This window comes from Lynx canadensis, chromosome F1, assembly GCF_007474595.2.
Source record: "Lynx canadensis isolate LIC74 chromosome F1, mLynCan4.pri.v2, whole genome shotgun sequence".
In the NCBI taxonomy this organism is placed as follows: Eukaryota; Metazoa; Chordata; class Mammalia; order Carnivora; family Felidae; genus Lynx; species Lynx canadensis.
Window position 1 is genome coordinate 22,204,311 of NC_044319.2, and position 20,809 is coordinate 22,225,119.

The following is a 20,809-nucleotide window of genomic DNA, read 5'->3' on the forward strand; positions in this document are numbered from 1 at the left end:
GGGAGAGAGGGAGAGAGAGGGAGAGGAAGAGGGAGAGGGAGGGAGAGAGGGAGAGAGAGAGAGAGAGAGAGAGAGAGAGAGAGAGAGAGAGAGAGAATCTTAAGTAGGATCCATGCTCAGTGTGGAGCCAACATGGGGCTCGATCCCAGGACAGTGGGATCATCACCTGAGCCGAAATCAAGGGTTGGTTGCTTAACTGACTGAGCCACCCTAGCGCCTGAAACTTTTACATATTTTATGTTATTTAGGACTGTGTGGAGCCTGACACAGGGCTCGAACCCACCAACTGTGAGATCATGACCTGAGCCAAAATCAAGAGTTGAACTCTAAAATGACTGAGCCACCCAGGAGCCCTTTTAAATTAAGGCATTAATTTCAAAACATGGAAACCAAGGCTTAAAATATTTATGTAACTTGCCCAAGTCAAAAAGTTTGTAAGAGCCTAAATCATCATTCAATTTCAAGTCTGACCATTTAAAATTCCATACTTTACTACTTTCTTGCCTTCCATGTAAATGCTATCAAACAAAACCTTCATGAAAAAAATATTAGGGGAAAGCCCATGTAATAGAAAAGTCTGTATCATGTGACCCTAATTTATAAATGAAGTATACCTTACAAAAAGATACCAGAAGGAAACATAAAAATAATAGAAGTAACCCTGAATAATGTACTATTTCTTCCTCAATTTCTCAAGTTCCAGTGTTCAATAATGAATTTTTTTTTATTGTCAACAGAAAGATACGTATTTAAAATAAACCAGTGAGCACTGGGTGTTATCTGTAAGCCAATTTGACAATAAATTATATTTAAAAAAAGTAAAATAAAATAAGTCGAATCTCTTTTTCATTGCTTTGATAGATCATATAAGTTAAATTATACACAATAAGCATCTTATCATTACCTTGTATATTCACATCAAAATCCAGTTCATCTTCACCTGCAATGTTAGATGCTACACAAGTATAGCGTCCAGTATCTGATATTTGAGCCTCCTTTATTTGAAGTGTGTGTCCATTTGCAGCAATCGTAACATGATCATCTGATTTAAGAGGCTGTGATTCAATTATAATAATGTTACCATGAAGTATTCTAATAAATCCTCTAAGAGACCATACAGCTGATACTTTTTAGGATTCTTTAATAAATAAAAATAAATTACATTTGAAATACTCGCGATAACAATAATTTAATTAATTTACTTTAATTAAACTTCTTGAGTAATCACATTTTTATTTGTTGAAAATATTGCTCATATACTTTACATCTGTGCCCGGTTATTACCGGGTGGCACATTTATATATCAAATCTATTGTATGATAAAAAAACATTTTTACATACCATATCTATTTATCCATGTTGGAAAAAATTATTTATCAGCTGATTCCACACTGTACTAAAAAAGCATATCTTTTACTATAATTCTGTAGAAAATTTCAGAGTTTTTAAATGAAAGATTGGGGGCATGAATATTCTCATTTGATCTAAATATCACTTATTGGTCATTCAGAAACATTATTACTTCATAAATGGAAATTTGTAACCTAGAGATATTTATGTTACAGTGTTTGATTCAAAGTATTACTATACTTATATGGCAAACTAACTTACAGATATTTATATTACAGTGTTTTATTAATAACATCACCTACACTTAATAGAACATTTCTTGCCTTCTAAACATTTTCATTTACACTAAGTTCCCTCTTATTCCTTCAAGGCTTTAGCTCCTGGCTCACTGTCATTCTTTCTAATGATACTTTTCTCGTAATTCTTGGTGATTTCAACACCCACATAGACAGTTATCAATGCTGTGTGCTCTCAGCTCCCTGACCTCCTCTCCTTTAATTTTTTGTCCCCAGTCCTCTCTCAGCCACTCAACCAGTCATACTCACCCTTGTAATTACCAGTAACCACATCTCTTTATAATCTCACTTTCAAGTTCTCACTCTCTGACCACTACCTCCTAACTTCCTAACTTACTTCCTCTAGCATCCCAACTCCAATAAATTCTTGGTCCCAAGGGAAGACTCACACTCCACAGACCTCTTTTCACTGCCACTCACTCTTTTCCTGACCTGGTGAAGGTCTATTATGACAATCGCTCCTTGCATAAGCCCTCAACTCCTTTTGCCTTTTTTCCCTTTATTTTATTTCCCTGGTAAAAGTCTAACCTTGGTTAACACTGGTCTGTCCATTCTGAGCATCCTGTGGTCTATTCAAAGACACCTCTCCAACAACTATGTCCTCTGTCACCTGCATCATCATCAAATGATTTCTTTCCACTGGATGATTTCAATCTGCATACAACATACTAGAATTTTCCCCATTAAAAAAAATCTCTTTATAATGTAGCCTAACTCCACATTTTTCTACTCCCCTTTATAGCCAATGACTTTAAAATGTTTTCTACATATGCTGTCTCCATTTCTATGCATCTTTTCTTGAATCTATTCCAATAAGACTTTTACAGTCTCCACTTGACCAAAATGACATGGTCAGAATCACCAATGACATCCATGTTGCTAAATTTACTGGTCAGTTCTCTCAGTTTTTATTTAATTTGTGTTCATTTTGAAAAACTTTCCCCCCCTCCTATCTTTTGGGGGACTTCACTCTCTGCCCCACAACCTCTAAATGTTGGAGTCCCTGAGGCTTAATCCTCAGACCTCTTATCTATCTAAACTCGCTCTCCTATTGATCTTATGCAAAATCTTGGACTCATCTTTGTTTTACAGTTTTCCCTCACATCCTGCTACCACCTTTGTCCAAGTAATCACCATCTCCCCTCTGGACCACTCTTTCTATCTTCTCTCAATATAAGCCAATGTAACCCTTTTAAAACCTTAAGTCAGATCATATTGCTCTTGTGTTCAAAATTTTCCAGTAACTTCCTACCAGAATAAAAGCCAACTGGTCTACAAGGCAGTATGATCTGTCTCCCCATTAATCTTTTGCTCACAACTGCTGTGCTCCCATGGATCACTGCACTTCAGCCAAAATGCCTCAGGATGTTTGTCCTTGCTATTCTATCTACTTTAGAATATCTTCCCCTCAGGTATTTTATGTCTGCTTCCTGCATTTTCTTTGAGTTTCTGCTCAAATATCACCTTATCAGTGAGGTCTTCCCTACATAAATAAGAATATTTACTATTCTTCTTCCTGACTGAATTTTCTCCATAACATTTACCCCATCTGGCACATTATATGCTGCACTGGTTTGTTTATTTAGTGTTTGTCTCCCCAAACTTCACACGAGGAGAGACTTTTGTCTGTTTCCTTCATAGCTGTATCCCCTGAATCTAAATCGTGCCCAGGAAATAGTATGCGCTCAATAAATAATTTGGGAACTAAATCATTATTAACATTATATCACTTAAATAAAAATAATAGAATTTAAATTTTCTATGCTAAAAAACCCTTTAAGGCATGAATAAATAACTCAAAGATTCTATTAAAACTTATTGTGGCTAACATGACCGATGTGTTTGGTGTATTTTCTCAAAAGTGCTGTTTTATTGAAGTAGTGCTGCTTATCTGAAGAATGAAAGAAGAAAGGATATGGAAAACAAAAACTAGTATTTTGGGGGGCACACATTTTAGAGAACCAATGGTAAACCCTGAAAAATTTAGCAGTTTAACTAAAGCATCATAACTGGATCAATTTCAGAGTCTGGATTTGGAACTGTAAATTAACCATTCATTATGATATTTAAAGAAACGAAAATGCCTCATTCCTGGCACGATTCTAGTCTTTAGTCAATGTTTACATGGGTATGTGTTTGTGTGTGTATGTGTGTGCATGCGTTGTAACTAAAAAAAATAAAAAGGTTCTAGATAAAATTAAAAACAAAATAATAAGATTTCAAAGGAGAAAGGAATTGTTTCCAAGCAAACTCATCTAGAATTGATATTGTACCATGAAGTGTACTTGCAGTCAGAAAAGACACTATAAACAGAACATGGTGGGAATTCCATATTTTTCCTCTCCAACGGCTTCCAGATGAAGCTGCTTACTTTATAAGAGACAATTTTTTTTTCTCGCTGCCAGTATTGCAAAATCTCTGTGATCTGAAAAAAAAAAGCTATATCTGTCTGCATCTTAAATCATAACTCTGACTTGAACTTCTACAGCTGGAATTTAACTGACCATTTGGTTGATTATGTGTATAACAGGACAAACAGCAGCTTAGTTATGCCACATCTCTATTAAGCACAGTGTTAACAACAGCCAAAAAAAGAGTCTATTTTGGTGTCAAAACACTAGCACATTTATCTTTAAAACATGCATGGAAGAAAAGAAGTTGAATGAGAAATGAGGATGTATAGTCTGAAAGTCAGATCACATAATGGAAGGAAGTGTCATTATTTATAGTTTCTCATTGCCCCTAGTTAACTGAATTGGGCACTTAATCATCACAGTTAGCTATTTTTCTTCCTCTTATAATGTAAAACAGGTTACCTTTTGTAAAAGAATTAAAGGTCTTCAGGGAAAACTCTGAATAAACTTAGTACCCTTGTTATATCATTTTAATTTGGCTTAGCACTGTTCTGTTTCTTCTCTACAAAGTTTGCTTACGCTGTAAAGCCACAGAACACAAAAACTGTTCCTCAGTGGGAAAGTGGCTGGAGTTTTATAGATGACTGCTAATGTCCACAAAAACAATCCTTCAAACTTTCCTGTGATGGAACAGTGCTAAGATTGTTGAAATGGTTCAATTTCTTAACAGTTTTATATTCTGGGTGCATGGGATTGTGCTGGTTATAAGGTGACACTGATTCTCTGAGTTACTGGTGCCTGTTTTTTCCCTTTTTTTTTTTTTTAAACTTAATTGGTCATTTTTTGTTTTTAAGAAACTATTCGCAAAGGAAAAAAAAAATGTGTGACTGGCCTGTCCATCCTTGTACCAGCTGAGAGAGGCAGACGGAATCGCGTAAGCTTCACATTCCAAAGTCAGCGTATTGTTTACTTTGATCTTCACTTCTTTAGGGGAAAGACCTGGCCCAAGTAGGTCCCCTTTATTGATGATGGGTGGAACTGCATGAAAAAATGAATATTCTTAGAGTAAGCACTGGTTCTTTTATATACATGGACTATCATGGAAATTACACCGACAATTACTTAAGAAAACAAGGAAATAATTGAGGCATTTGCTATGCTCATCTTCCCCCATGGACCCAAGAGTGCATCTTATGAAATGGTAGCATTCAGATGTGAAGGAAATGTGAAGGAAAATATCTTCTTCCTTTCATTTGAATACTGCCAATGAGTCTAATTAGAACCATTGCTTCACAGAACCATTACTTTCATTTTTCCAGGTCCCCAGACACAGTCCAAGCATGACCCATAAAATGTATTTTGTCAGTCATTAAAGGAGCTGATTCAAAGAATAAAAGACAATCAGAAAGATTCTCTTCCTTTTTAAAAACAAAAACAAAACCAAAATCCTGAAATGTAGGCCCTGTTAATGGTAGGATTTGCTGTCTTTTTTTATTTTTTTTAGTGTTTATTTGTTTTTGAGAGACAGAGTCCAATTTGGGGAGGGAGCAGAGAGATAAGGAGACAGAGAATCTAAAGCAGGCTCTGAGCTGTCAGCACAGAGCCCAATGCAGGGCTTGAACTCACAAACCATGAGATCATGACCTGAGCCAAAGTCAGATGCTTAACTGACTGAGCCACCCAGGTGCCCCAGGATTTGATTTGCTTTTTATGTACAGGTCAAAGTACAGTGGATCAGCCCAAAGTCATTGATAAACTCATCTTAAGCTATTGATTAGAATGTGTGTGTGTGTGTGTGTGTGTGTGTGTGTGTGTATTTAAATAACAATTTTGTGTATGAAAGTACTATAACTCAGCCCAGAGGGTTTTCAGAAGGAAAAACAGAAACATAAGGAAGTACCACTGAAAAGTTCTCCAACAAGAGGTTAGTGAGCAGACTGAATGGGCTCTTCATATCTTTAAGCAATTAAGGTCATGGGTACAATGTTAATTCAACTTCCATCTTAATGAAGGAAACTGCATAGACAACAAGCTTTAATGATGAGTATAAATAATTATGAACCCATAATAAAAAACAGTATCGAAAAAGTTAGAAAACTTGAGGAAAATATGAAATGTAGTGTTTTTTCAGGACTTACTGTAGACCTTCACTTCATAGTGCTTTATCATTTCCCCTGCTTCATTAGTGGCTATACAAGAGTATCTTCCAGCATTGTCCTCCTGTGCATTTAGGATCTGCAGAGTCCTACCTCCTGAAAAAGCATGGAACACCAAAGAACCTCTGAAGTCACAGTGGCAACAGAATATGCACAAACTATCAGGGGTTTTAGTTCTCACAATTAACATATTTCTTCTTCTATGTGCCAATTCTGTAACAGACATGTGACACAGGACAAACTACAATATACATGGGCACTGCATAGTGGGTGAGGAGTCAGTAAGTCCTCGGTGATCCTCTGTGGTAATGACTCTCATGCTCATCCTGACCCTCCCATGCCCCTGTACACACTTTGGCTAAGGTCTTTGTTTCACTCTCTTCATAAATAGGTCTTCTGCTTTAGTCATCTTCCTCTCACCTACTTGGCCTATCAGTAGAGACTGATCTTGCTAAAACTCGGTTTGTATTATGGTACCATTCTCCTTAAAAATCTTCATTGGTTCTCAATTGACTAAAGTATAAAGTTAAAACACTAGTCCAGGCATTCAAAACATGACCCCAATGTTCCTTCCTGACCTTTTCTCCTATCCACCTTCCTCCCTGCCACACACACACACACACACACCTCCACTCAAGTGGGAGGTGGGGTGTCTACAGATTATTACTTGCGCATAGATAGGCCTTTTGTATATCTATGTGCCATTCTCACTTTGTACCATTTCCACACCAGTCATCCAGATGGATCTGAAATCTCTTATTTCCAGCCAACACAATTCTATATTTTTCCTTAAGGGTTAGTTCAAGTTCCAAATGCAACAAAGCATTTCCTGACCACTTTGGCCCACAGTGGCCATTCTATCTTTTAAATTTTTATAACATCTGTCATTATCTCATTTATCAATCTCCATGACTATTCATAATCCATTATTATTCATGAATTCATGTTGTTAATTAACTTTTATACATCTTATCTCCCTTCCACATAAAACTAAATTTCTTAAAACCAGTGATAATACTTTTCCATTCTTTGTAATTTTATACATTTTGGCAGGTATTAAAGAGAAATAAACAAACTCTGTCAATCTAAATACTAATTCTCTTTCAAAGTTCAATTCAGCAAGAAGTGAATTTCTACTCTTTTTGGTATTTCACATTATATTTTAGCAATTAATAGCATCGTGGTATTTATTGATTTGCCCTTTATTTACATATTTTACTGGCCTTTCAAAAAGTAATTTTGCTTTAGGTTACAAGATATATACAAATAATTTAAAAATTAAAATAGCAATAGAATAGCATAACTAAGTCATAATCACTTTTATTAAAATTAACCAATGATTCTTTTTCTACAATAGCAGATGGCATAAGTGTATCTTGGGCATCTAAAGTAAACTAATTACCTGGAAGAATACGAATATTTCGGTTGGATTCTAAAGGTGTTCCATTCTTAAACCAGGTGATGGTGGCTGGAGGATATGAATAAGCTTCACAGACCAAAGATGTGGGGCTGTTAAGGATAACGGTGACATCTTCAGGGCCACCATCACTGTCAATACCAGCAATTGTAGGGGATACTGAAAAAGATTTAAAATGTGATGAAAGAAATATGTTTAGAAATGTCCTTATTTGTGAATTTTCTCCCATCCAAGTACTATCCAGGCCCGACCCTGCTTAGCTATCGAGATCAGACAACATTGGGCTTGTTCAGGGTGGTATGGCTGTAGACCCTTATTTGTGAATTTCTAAATTTCACTGTACTTATTTGTGTAATTCCATTTATTAACAGAGAAATAATTGATTATTTTTGTTATTCTACATGAAAAGATTGAGAACTTCGAAATGGCATAATGGAAGCCCTCCTGAAGGAGATTTCAAAGTGAGTCTTCAAGGATTAGTGGTGGTTAGTAAGAGAAAGAAGGGAGACTAGTAGAAAGAAGGAGGATATTGGGAGCATAGTGAGGAGCAAGAAGGGAATATATAGAAGATGGATTCAAGGGGATCAATGTTGGAAGCAAGGATAATGGAGATAGGTACATTTGTTCTGTAAAAGATAATGAGAGACTGAATGAAAGGGAGGCATAAAGAGGAAGGAGGGACTAAAGAAAAAATTTAGAAAGTTAACTGGTGTGCCTTGATGACAGAATTTGGTGACTAAGCTGAATCAAAGATGACTTCTAGTTTTCTTGCTTGGGAACGTAGGTAAACTGCAGTGAAGCAACATAAATATAAAATATGGAAAGATGTGCTCATTTAGGAGGGGAAGACAGTTTGTTCAGTTCTGAATATCTTGAATTTTAAGTTCCCATGAGGATTCCAGGTAGACTTGTCCAACAAGTAATTGCACATAGAAATCCAAACTTGGAAGAAAGATCTGGGTTGCAGGTATGGGTTAAGAAAGACACCAGTCTGGGGCGCCTGGGTGGCTCAGTAGGTTAAGCATCTGACTTTGGCTCAGGTCATGATCTTGTGGTGAGTTCAAGCTCTGAGTCGAGCTCTGTGCTGACAGTTCAGAGCCTGGAGCCTGCTTCAGATTCTGTGTTTCCCCCCTCTCTCTATCCCTCCCCCACTGAGTTCTGTCTCTGTCTTTCAAAAATAAATAAACATTAAATTTTTTTTAAAAAAAGACACCAGTCTATAGGAGATGATAAATAAGCTCATGGGAATTAGGCTTATTATTTGAAGACAATATTAGAGTAAAATAAGCAGTGAAGAAAGACAAAATGCTAAGGGACCTAATTTTTGAGAGATGGATTATGTAAAAGTCCATAAAAGAGAGAGAAAAGGAGCAACAGAAAGTGTGCAAGGATAACTAGGGAAGAACACTGCCAAGGAAAAAGTGATAACTAATGTCTAAGACATTAAGAAAGGACTGAAAAATATTTTTTGGATCTAGCAACAGGATAATCTTTGCCACAACAGCATGAAGCATGGCATGGGGAAAATGGGACAAGCAGTAGACACGGAATAGTTACAATATGAAGTGATGGAGGCAGTAGGAGGTGAAGCTGTAGGTAAGGTGGGTGATGGGAATGGCTAACTTATCAAGTAAGGTGGAAGATACAGAATTAAAGGCATACGTGTAGGTAGTAACTGTGAACAAGAAGATACCTCATCCTCTGGGAAAAGAAAGGGTAAGGACACTGAATTATGGCTGAGTAGACTGGAAGTTGAAATGTACACACTAAACAGCCTCATCTTTATGAAGATGGTGGAAAAGAAGTCTTTGATTCAGATCCCTTAGCCCTCAATGAATGAGGGAGAATGACAAGAAACTGGTAAGTAACTAGGAAGTGAGGATTGGAGGGCACAATCAGATAGTATGACTTGGGATACTTGGAGACAGTGGAGATTGGCCAGAATCTCCAGGGAGCTAGTGTCTCTTGGGAAGAGTCAGATTTCAGTTACAGCAAGGAACTGGAGAGAATATTAAATTGGGTTTCCAGAGAGGACACAGTATAGAATTTGGACATGAGTTATATTGGGAAATGAATCAGTGGTAAAAGGAGGGAGGCACCAGGAACTTAAAGCTCTGAGAGAAGCAGTGAATGTACTGCAGGAGAGGAAATCCAGGGCTGAACATTTGCCTTTCATACACTTATGGGTGTGAGAAAGAACAGGTGCGTTAACAGGCAACTGGCTCATGAACTCCCATTCATACTTATCCATGTATCTGTTATTCAATGCTCTGTCAGGGGCTGGGGCTAAATCCTTTACAAGGTAAAAGGGGTTCTACATTTTGGAGTTTATTTTTTATGTATTATCTATATATACTATTCATTTGACACTTATACATTATCCACTATTTTGATTTAATTTTTCTTGCACACATATCTCTTCTACTTAATTAGGCTGTAAGCTACAAGAGGGTAGTATCCTGTATGGGAGTTTCCTATGTACGAGACTATGTTTCCCAAAAGAGTCTAGGCAATAACTACAAAAACAAACAAAAATTGCAAAACTTTGCATACTCAAATGTAGGTCAGTTGATTCTAGTACAATAAAAAGTATTTTGATATATGTAATCAAATATAATACATTTAGGTGGTGTATTTTAAATTTCAAGACATGAACAGAAATTAAGAATCTATTTTAATGTCATGCCTGAGACATAAGCATAACTTTGAATGTATAGTTTCTCATAATTCCTAGTCCACAAAGACTATAAGACAGACAATTACCAATAATGGCAGAGTCTCATAAAGAAAGGATAAAATATATCAGATTGAGCCCCTTGTACTGTTGACCTATTTCTCTTTGACCAGCATATATTTTATCTTTTACCACTATGTTTTTAGGATCTGTCTTTTCCACAGTTGTGTCCCTAGCACAAAACACAGTGCCTGGAACATAGGTGGTATTTTTAATGTGATGAATAAATCTATGAATGAATGAATGAATTAAAGAAAAACAGCAAATGTACACAACCACTAGTCCTCCTTAAATAATGAAATTCTATGGTAGAAACATTAAGCAGAAAAAGAAAAGAAGTCAGCAGACCTTCATGTTTGATTCTTCAAGATTTGAAGCACTGATTGTACCTACCCAACACATTAAGACTGAAACTTTTGCTCTTGTCGCCAGCCGTGTTAGAAGCCAAACATGCATATCTTCCAGTGTGTGATACTTGAGCCTTAGTAATTTTAAGAAAGCGGCCACCAGACATAATGTGATGGGTGTCATCTTCCTGGAGGAGCTGTCCATCTTTGTGCCATGTAATTTCTGGCACTGGGTTCCCTGTAACCAAAAGCCATTTCTGAGAGATGGGTAATAATTATATGCCTATAAATGATAACTGAAAGCATTTTCACCTATTTGACATTTAAATATCACATTTGTAAAACAATGCATTAGCCATTCATGTTAAATTTATAAACATAATTTATAACAATCATGCTATAATTTTTTAAATTTGTGTATCACAAACCATTTTCAAATGAAAATTGTTTTGATCTATAAGTGAAATCATTCCAAATTAGTCTTTGTCCTTAAATAGCAAAACATACTTTTAAAAAAATGGGATATGCATTTTTATTAAAATTATTTTTCACGAATACTTTCACATGCATTAAAATTTTTTTAAGTTTTTATATTTTTGACAGAAAGCTATAAAAAAGGAAAAGCCTTTAATTAAACAATTTCATAAATAGATATTTTCAGTTTATACCAGGATTCTAGCATAAATATATAGATTGGTGGATATAAATATAAATATAGTAATTAGTCCTGTAATATTTATAGCCTATGGGGAAATATCTTTCTGTTTTAACATGAAACTTATGTTAAATATTAATTTTTAAGTTTCTCAAATAATTAAAAAAAATTTAAAACCATAAAAGCAAGTTTACTTAGGAAAAAGGGCTAGAATAATATATTAAAATTGGAAGGCTTGACCACACCAACCATGGAACCTGTTCTATAGCCCCACCCAGACGGGGAAGCAAATTTACAGGCCTGCCCAACTGCTGAGTTACAGCACCCAGTCCCACCTGACTAGGAAGCCTAACCAGAACATTCAGGCAACCACAGAGCCTATCCTACTGCACTCAGTCAAGAAATCAAGCGAGTAGTACTATCTGACTGTTTCCAGCCAACAGTAACCCCTCTCCACTAACCTCAGAGCTCAAGCAGTGTGGCCTTAACCAAATAGAGACCCTAATAGCACCCCACCTGCAAGGACACTACCAGATTACCTATGTAGAACACCAAGCTGAGTTGACTGATGGATGATTACTGTTGCCAAAGTAAACCTATAAAGTCTGGAAGAGGAGGCCCCTTACTCAAATGTGCAGATACTAATGCAAGGAATCAGGTAAAAAAAGATACTATCAAAGGAAACTAATTAAACTCTAATAATGACTTTAAACGAATGGAGATCTATGGACTGTCTGACCAAGAATTCAGAATAATCCTCTCAAAGAAGTTTAGGGAACCACAAGAACACAGGCCCTAAACAAAATTAAGAAAACAGTGCATGAACAAAGAAATAGAAACTATCAAAAACAAACAAACAGAATTCCTTGAGCTGAATAACATAGTGACTGACCCAAAGAATTCAATAGACAGCTTCAACACCAGACTTAACCAAGAAGAAAGAATTAGTGAACTATAAGATAGGTCATTAAGTAACCAGTCAGAAAAGGAAAGAATGAAAGAAAGAAAGAACATAAGCCTATAGGACTTATGGAATACCATCAACAGAAACAATATATACATTATGGGAATCCAAGAAGGACAGAGATAAAGGACAAAAAGTATATTTATAGCAATTATGGCTGAAAAGTTCCCAGACATGGGGAGAGAAATGGACATCCAGATTGATGAGGCCCAAAGGACCCCAAATGGGTTGAACTTGAAAAGGGCTACACTGAAACACATCATAATTATGTTTTTAAAAGTTAAAGACAAAGAGTTTGAAAGCAGCAAGAGAAAAGCATATCACATACTAAGGAACTTCCATAAGACTTTAGGCTGGTTTAAAAAAAATAAGTTCTACTTTGGGGGTGCCTGGGTGGCTCAGTTGGTTAAGTGCCTGACTTTGGCTCAGGTCATGATCTGGCAGTTTGTGAGTTTGAGCCGCATCGGGCTCTGTGCTGACAGCTCAGAACCCGGAGCCTGCTTTGGATTCTTTGTCTCCTTCACTCTCTGCTCCTCCCCTGCTTGTGCTCTGTCTTCCTCTTTCTCAAAAATAAATAAACATTTAAAAATTAAAAAAAAAATAAGATCTACTTTGTATGCCAGGAAAGAATAGGATAATTTATTCAAAATGTTAACAGAAAAAAAATCTGTCAACCAAGAATACTATAGCTGGCAAAGGAAAGATAAAGATTTTCCTGAACAAACAAAAGCTGAGGGAGTTCATTATCACTAGGCCTGCCTTACAAGAATGCTAATAAGGACATTCTCAAGTGGAAACAAGAGGATGCACAAAACTCACCAGTAATGGTAAATATACAGCCAAAGTCATAGTCTCTTCAATTGTAATGGTAGTATGTAATTCACTTACAACTCTAGTTTAAAAGTTAAAAAGTAGGGGTGCCTGGGTGGCTCAGTCGGTTAAGTGTCCGACTTCACCTCAGGTCATGATTTCACGGTTCATGAGTTTGAGCCCAGTGTCAGGCTCTGTGCTGATGCCTTGGAGCCTGGAGCCTGCTTTGGATTCTGTGTCTCCCTCTCTCTCTGCCCCTCCCCTGCTCATGCTCTGTCTCTCTCTGTCTCTAAAAAATAAATAAATGTTAAAAAAAAATTAAAACTTAAAAAGTAAATGTATTTAAAATAACCATAACTGCAATAATTTGGACATGTAAAAAGTACAAAAACTGCCACATCAATAATCTAAAATGTGAGGGGGAGAGAAGTAAAAATGTAACGTTTATGTATACTATCAAATTAAAGTTGCTATCAGGCTAAAAAAACATGTAAGATATTTTATGTAAGTCTCATGGTGAAGAAAAATCTATACTAGTTCTACAAAAGATTAGGATAAAGGAGTCAACCATCAACTCACAAAAGAAGACAGCAAGAAGCAAGGAATAAAGGGTTTACAAAATAATAAGAAAACAAATGGCAATAGTAAGTCCTTACTTATCAATAATTACTTTAACATAAATGGATTAAATTCTCCAATCAAGAAACAGAGAATGACTGAATGAATTAAAAAACAAGATTTAGTAATATGTTGCCTACAAGGGAGACAAAGAAGATCATTATGAAATGATAAATGGATCAATCCTCAAGAAGATATAATAAATGTAAATATTTGTGCACCCAACATTGGATCAACTAAGTATATAAACAAATACTAATAGAACTAAAAAGAGAAATAAACAGCAATACAATAGTATTTAGGGAACTTAATACCCACTGTCAACAATGAAAAGATCATCCATACAGAGAATTGATAAAACAACAAGAACAACTACAAAACAAAAAACAAAAAAACAAATAGGATTTGGACAACACTCTAGACCAAACAGAATTATACAGAACATTCTAGCCAACAATAGCAGAATACACATTATTTTCAGCACACATAGTACATTAATTAGAATATATTATATGTTAGACCACAGAACAAGTCTTAACAAATTTAAGATGATTAAAATCATACAGAGTATCAATCAGACAACACAAAGAAATAAAAGGCATCCAAATCGGCTAGGAGGAGGTTAAACTTTCACTCTTCGCAGATGACATGATACTCTATATTGAAAATCCAAAAGGTTCCATGAAAAACCTGCTAGAACTGATTCATGAATTCAGCAAAGTTGCAGGATATAAAATCAATGCACAGAAATCGGCTGCATTCCTATACAGCAACAATAAAGCAACAGAAAGAGAAATCAAGGAGTCGATTCCATTTACAATTGCATTAAAAACCACAAAATACCTAGGAATAAATCTAACCAAAGATGTGGAAAATCTATACACTGAAAACTATAAAAAGCTTATGAAAGAAATTGAAGATGACACCAAAATTAACCAATGGATAATTTCCATTTCCAAAAAATGGAAAAACATTCCATGCTCCTGGATAGGAAGAACAAATATTGTTAAAATGTCAATACTACCCAAAGCAATCTACATATTCAATACAATTCCTATCAAAATAACATGAGCATTCTTCACAGAACTAGAACAAATAATCCTAAAATTTGTATGGAACCAGAAAAGACCCTGAATAGCCAAAGCAATCTTGAAAAAGAAAACCAAAGCAGGAGGCATCATAATCCCAGACTTCAAGCTATACTACAAAGCTGCGATCATCAAGACAGTATGGTACTGGCACAAGAACAGACACTCAGATCAATGGAACAGAATAGAAAACCCAGAAATGGACCCACAAACGTATGGCCAACTAATCTTTGGCAAAGCAGGAAAGAATATCCAATGGAATAAAGACGGTCTCTTCAGCAAGTGGTGCTGGGAAAACTGGACAGCGACATGCAGAAGAATGAACCTGGACCACTTTCTTACACCAGACACAAAAATAAACTCAAAATGGATGAAAGACCTCAATATAAGACAGGAAGCCATCAAAATCCTCGAGGAGAAAGCAGGCAAAAACCTCTTTGACCTTGGCCACAGCAACTTCTTACTCAACTTGTCTCTGGAGGCAAGGGAAACAAAAGCAAAAATGAACTACTGGGACCTCGTCAAAATAAAAAGCTTCTGCACAGCGAAGGAAACAATCAGCAAAACTGAAAGGCAACCGACAGAATGGGAGAAGATATTTGCAAACAACGTATCAGATAAAGGGTTAGTAGCCAAAATCTATAAAGAACTTATTAAACTCAACACCCAAAAACAAATAATCCAGTGAAGATATGGGCAAAAGGCATGAATAGACACTTCTCCAAAGAAGACATCAAGATGGCCAACTGACACATGAAAAAAATGCTCCACATCACTCATCATCAGGGAAATACAAATCAAAACCACAATGAGATACCACCTGACACCTGTCAGAATGGCTTATATTAACAACTCAGGCAACAATAGATGTTGGCGAGGATGCAGAGAAAGAGGATCTCTTTTGCATTGTTGGTGGCAATGCAAGCTGGTGCAGCCACTCTGGAGAACAGTATGGAGGTTCCTCAAAAAACTAAAAACTACCCTACGACCCAGCAATTGCACTACTAGGCATTTATCCACAGGATACAGGTGTGCTGTTTTGAAGGGACACATGCATCCCCATGTTTATAGCAGCACTATCAACAATAGCCAAAGTGTGGAAAGAGCCCAAATGTCCATCGATGGATGAATGGATAAAGAGGATGTGGTATATATATATAGAATGGAGTATTACTCGGCAATCAAAAAGAATGAAATCTTGCCATTTGCAACTATGTGGATGGAACTGGAGGGTATTATGCTAAGTGAAATTAGTCAGTCAGAGAAAGACAAAAATCATATGACTTCACTCATATGAGGACTTTAAGAGACAAAACAGAGGAACGTAAGGGAAGGGAAACAAAAATAACATAAAAACAGGGAGGGGGACAAAACAGAGAGACTCGTAAATATGGAGAACAAACTGAGGGTTACTGAGGGCGGATGGGCTAAATGGGTAAAGGGCACTAAGGAATCTACTCATGAAATCATTGTTGCACTATAAGGTAACTAATTTGGATGTAAATTTTAAAAAATAAAAAATAAAACAAGTCAAAAAAAAAAGAAAAAAAGAAAAATCATACAGAGTATCATTTCTTATCACAATGGTATAAAAGTACAAACCATTAACAGAAGGAAAGCTGGAAAATTCACAAATACATGGAAATTAAACAGTACACTTTAGAATAACCAATGGATAAAAGAGAGAATCAAAAGGGAAATGAAAAAGTATCTTAGGACAAACGAAAATGGAAACACAACATATCAAAATTTTTAGTATGCAGCAAATGCAGTTTTAAGACAGAAGCTTATATTGAAAAACTCATACATAGAAAAATAGAAAAATCTCAAATAAACAACCTAACTATACACATCATGGAACTAGGGGAAAAAAAAGAACTAAGACCAAAGTTAGCAGAAGGAAGGAAATAATAAAGACTAAAGCAGAAATAAATGGAGAATAGGATAACAATAGAAAAGATTAACAAAACTAAGAACTGGTTCTTTGGAAAGATAAATAAAAATGTTTAGCTGTCCTAAGAAAGACAGACAGAAGACCCAAATAAATAAATTATAAATGAAAGAGGAGACATTACAACTGATACTATAGAAATACAAAGGATTATAAGAGAGTACTATTAATACTATTGCCAACAAACTTGACCACCTAGAATAAATAAGACAAATTCCTGAAAACATATAAGTTGCCAAGACTGAATCATGTAGAAACAGAAAATCTGAACAGACCAATGAGTAAGGAGACTGAATCAATAATCAAAAACCTCGTAATAAAGAAAAGCAGAGATCAGATGGTTTCACTGGTGAATTTTACCAAACACTGAAAGAATTAACAACAGTTCTTCTGAAACTCTTTCAAAAATTGAAGAGGAGGCCAGCATTACCCTGATACCAAAGCCAGGTAAGGATACCAAAGAAAAGAAAACTACAGGTCAATATCTATTTTAGAGACAGAGAGAGCACAAGTGGGGGAGGGGCAGAAAGAGAGACAGAATCTGAAGCAGGCTGCAGGATCTGAGCTGTCAGCACAGAACCCGACGTGGGGCTCGAACCCACGAACCATGAGATCATGATCTGAGCTTAAGTCAGACACTCAACCCACTGAGCCACCCAAGTGCCCCATCCTATGGCTTTCTAATTCTTTATGCCTTGTTAACCCATCGGTGCAAGCTCAGGGAATTAAATAATACACCTTAATTCTACTAAGGTTTACTGAAGGTCAAATAAGCTCCTGTTATTTCTGTTCCAATTTGTTACCAAGAGGATGACTTAGAGTAAATGGTTAACTTTGTCTCATAGTTTTCATGAGTAATTGTTAAAATAGCTTTCAGGGTCTTTGGTAACCTAAAACTTGAACATTTTGCTTAAATGTTAAATCAAATTAAGTTCATCAGACATTTAGGGTTCTTCCAAATCAAATGGACTGCTGAGGCATTGCTTACTAAACATAGGTTTATGCTTCTGATGTCTTATGGCAAAAAAAAAAAAAAAACCCAAACTAAGAATATTTAAATCCATTAAAAAAACATACTTTATGCCTAATGGATTCATAAGTCTGCCACCTAAAAAATTTCTGATATAACAGTTCACAATTGGTTACTACCTAGTTTTCACTGGAGACTAAGGTTTCTAAGAGTTAAAATTCTGCTATATGTAATTAAGGCTAATGGAAATAAGTAACTTCATATATAAAAAAGTAAGAGATATGTAAGATCTAAAAAATGAAAATACATTTTTGTTAATGGTAGTAAGTAAAATAAGTAAGTAAATAAATAAATATAATTTTAACGAAAAGGGTAAAACAACAGGAAAACACACCCTTTTAATTTTTTTTACTTAAGCCTTGGTTGGAATTACCCATTCTTTATAATCCACAAGGCCAAGCAATTATAAAATGAACACATAATATGCTCAAAAATATGTAAAAGAACAAACAAACAAACAAAAAGGGGGGAGATACCCCTGGCTGTCTGCATTATAACCTCAGCTCCTTCTTGATAGTGCTATGATTACTCTTTTAAAATCTTAATCCTCAAGTACTAACTGCAGCTGAATGACATTCTTCAAAATCAAATAAACCCTCTCACTCTATGGTGCTATCCAAAATCTCCAAAGGGGGGCTCACACGGACTGAGCCCACTGAACTTCTCACCTGGGGTCGAGGATATGCTTGTGTTCTTTCAGATTCTGGACCTCTGTGGATTCCCTCTTGGTTGGTGTAGCTGTACCATGCCATAGTGGAGACCCCCAGGATATCTTCCAGTGAACTAGGACATCCAGAGAATGACTCTGAATGAGCAACCACTGCCCCCCTTTTTCAAGATGGAAGAAGCCTCTGCATTGACTCCTCATCCTGAAGCCACAAACACAAGTTTTTGCTCCTGATATAACATGGGGAAGCCTTAAACACCTGTCTAACCAGGCTGTCATCCTCTTACAACACAATGATATTGCATATGCCCCTAATTCGCATCTGATGGTCATGATCTCCATCATTAACAAGAATTTGATATATGTAACCCTGATTTTTCTCCTTGCCCTCATTTGTCCAGGCCAAGCTCAATATTCATATTGGGCTCATCTTCTTAACCTACCTATATTTGATAGCTTAACACTCCTAGCCTGGATATTTCTATTAGCAATAATGGCAGAGTTCATGGAGGGAGCCAATCTTAACTGGCCCTTCCAAACTGAACAAGAGTATTGGCTTTATATGCCAAGACCTCGATGGTGGCTTCTTCCAGCACCTCCTGTGTGTGTTACTAAATTTAGCAATTTATCTGTTTGTTGCAAACTAAAAATAACTGGCTTTTATGTGTACGGCCCAAAACCTCTACAAGGCCAGAGAATTTTACCTTTTTGTCAGCCACAAGCTTTGATTTACCTCAAAAAACAAACATATCTCACACTCTTAATGTTATAGCTTGCTCTAGTCTCAAATATTCAGACCACCCCTGGAATAATATTCCTTGGACAACCTGTTATGGAGAGATTGAGCATAATCTTCGCTGGGGCAATTGGACTATTATTGAAGGGGTCCTAGAGGACACCTTGAAACAAAATATTCAAATAAGACCATATCCTATGACCAGTCTAGTAGGGACAATATTTTCTGGAAAGACAGAGCTTGTCAGGCCCTTTAATTAATGCACATAAAGAGAAATTAAAAGGACCGGCTTGTTAATCTTTGTAAGCTAGGCCTTCCCTTCTTCACTTGTACTGTTAGCCATGGTGAAATTTATGTAAATCGACATATTAACATAACTTGGGCTTCCTTGAACAACCATCAATTTGCATGGACCACTACTTGTGTCCCTTCTCCCTATGTTCTCTTTGCTACCTCCACTTTACAGATCAAACTACTAGAAAATAATTACAATATCTCTCCCTCCCAGGGCTGGTTTATGTCCTGCATAAATAATTATAACATTACCCAATTAAATATCTCCTCTTTATCAGTACTTAGCGCATCTCGGCCTGGGTTCCTGTAATAGCTCTGAGCCCTATATGCATCCATCAGGACTAGGCACACTTTCCAAGTTTGTTCAACACTGGTAAGGCAAAAAAGATTTGTTGGCCTGTTAATCATGGGCATCCTAGCAGCAGTAGGCGCTATGGTCTCTGCCACTCTTATTGGAATCTCCTGCATCATACTATCCAAACAGCCCATGTCCTTAATAAGTTTATGGTCAACACTACCAAAGAATTTATAAGTCAAACTTCTATTGATAGACAAGTTTTGGCCTGCCTCAAAGCTCTTGAGGCTGCAGTGGAATTTATTGGAAAAAGACATAAGGCCTTGTTCCTTCACTCTAAACTGTCCTGCGACTCTAACTACCAGCATATTTGCATGACTGGCATTCCTTATAATCACTCCCAAGCTTGGGATGCTGTCCAGACACACCTTTACGGTGTTTTTTCTTTCTACCTCTCTAACAATAGAGAAAACTTAGATATGACTTGTATCAACAGCTACAATATGCAGAAGACTAACTTAAAAATGAGTGGGCTGATTCCTGGGCAATGTGGCGTGACCTAAATCCTTTCTTACTTAACAGCCAGCACTCATCTTAAACTGTGGATAACTCTGGGAAGTGGAATGCTTTTACTGTGTCTCTTTTTACATATTTGCAGAATCGCCCTCCAAACCATCCAAAAGCAAAAGGACCAGGAGCTCATTATGACGGTCCTCAAACACTAAACTAGAAGAACCAAGAAAAACAAAAAAAGGGGGAACTGTAGGGAATAAGCTTAGGAATTCCCTGAGCTTGCACTGATGGGTTAACAAGGCATAAAGAATTAGAAAGCCACAAGATGAACACACCCAAGTTTGGGTAAACAAGATTAGGTAAACAGGGCAAAGGCCCTCAGTATAGGACAAAGGTATAGGAACAGGAAATCTCAGGATGAAAACATCCAAGATGAGGTAAACAAGATTAGGTTTCAGGGCAGAAACACCCTCCAATTTAGTACAATAGCAGAAAGCTGCTTTCATTGGAAGGAAGGACAAAAACAGGTAAACA

The 20,809-nt window shown here is 36.4% G+C and overlaps 1 protein-coding gene across 1 annotated transcript in view; it reads right to left on the minus strand.

Annotated features, from left to right (window-relative positions):
- Positions 1-20,809, minus strand: part of HMCN1 (hemicentin 1) — a 463,190-nt gene that overhangs the window by 108,213 nt on the left and 334,168 nt on the right. The window contains exons 49-53 of the mRNA XM_030302673.1: positions 10,701-10,892; positions 7,559-7,732; positions 6,139-6,252; positions 4,893-5,038; positions 905-1,055 (exon numbers count right to left, since the gene is read on the minus strand). Of these exons, the coding sequence (XP_030158533.1) occupies positions 905-1,055; positions 4,893-5,038; positions 6,139-6,252; positions 7,559-7,732; positions 10,701-10,892 (777 nt within the window). The remainder of the gene's footprint in view (positions 1-904; positions 1,056-4,892; positions 5,039-6,138; positions 6,253-7,558; positions 7,733-10,700; positions 10,893-20,809) is intronic.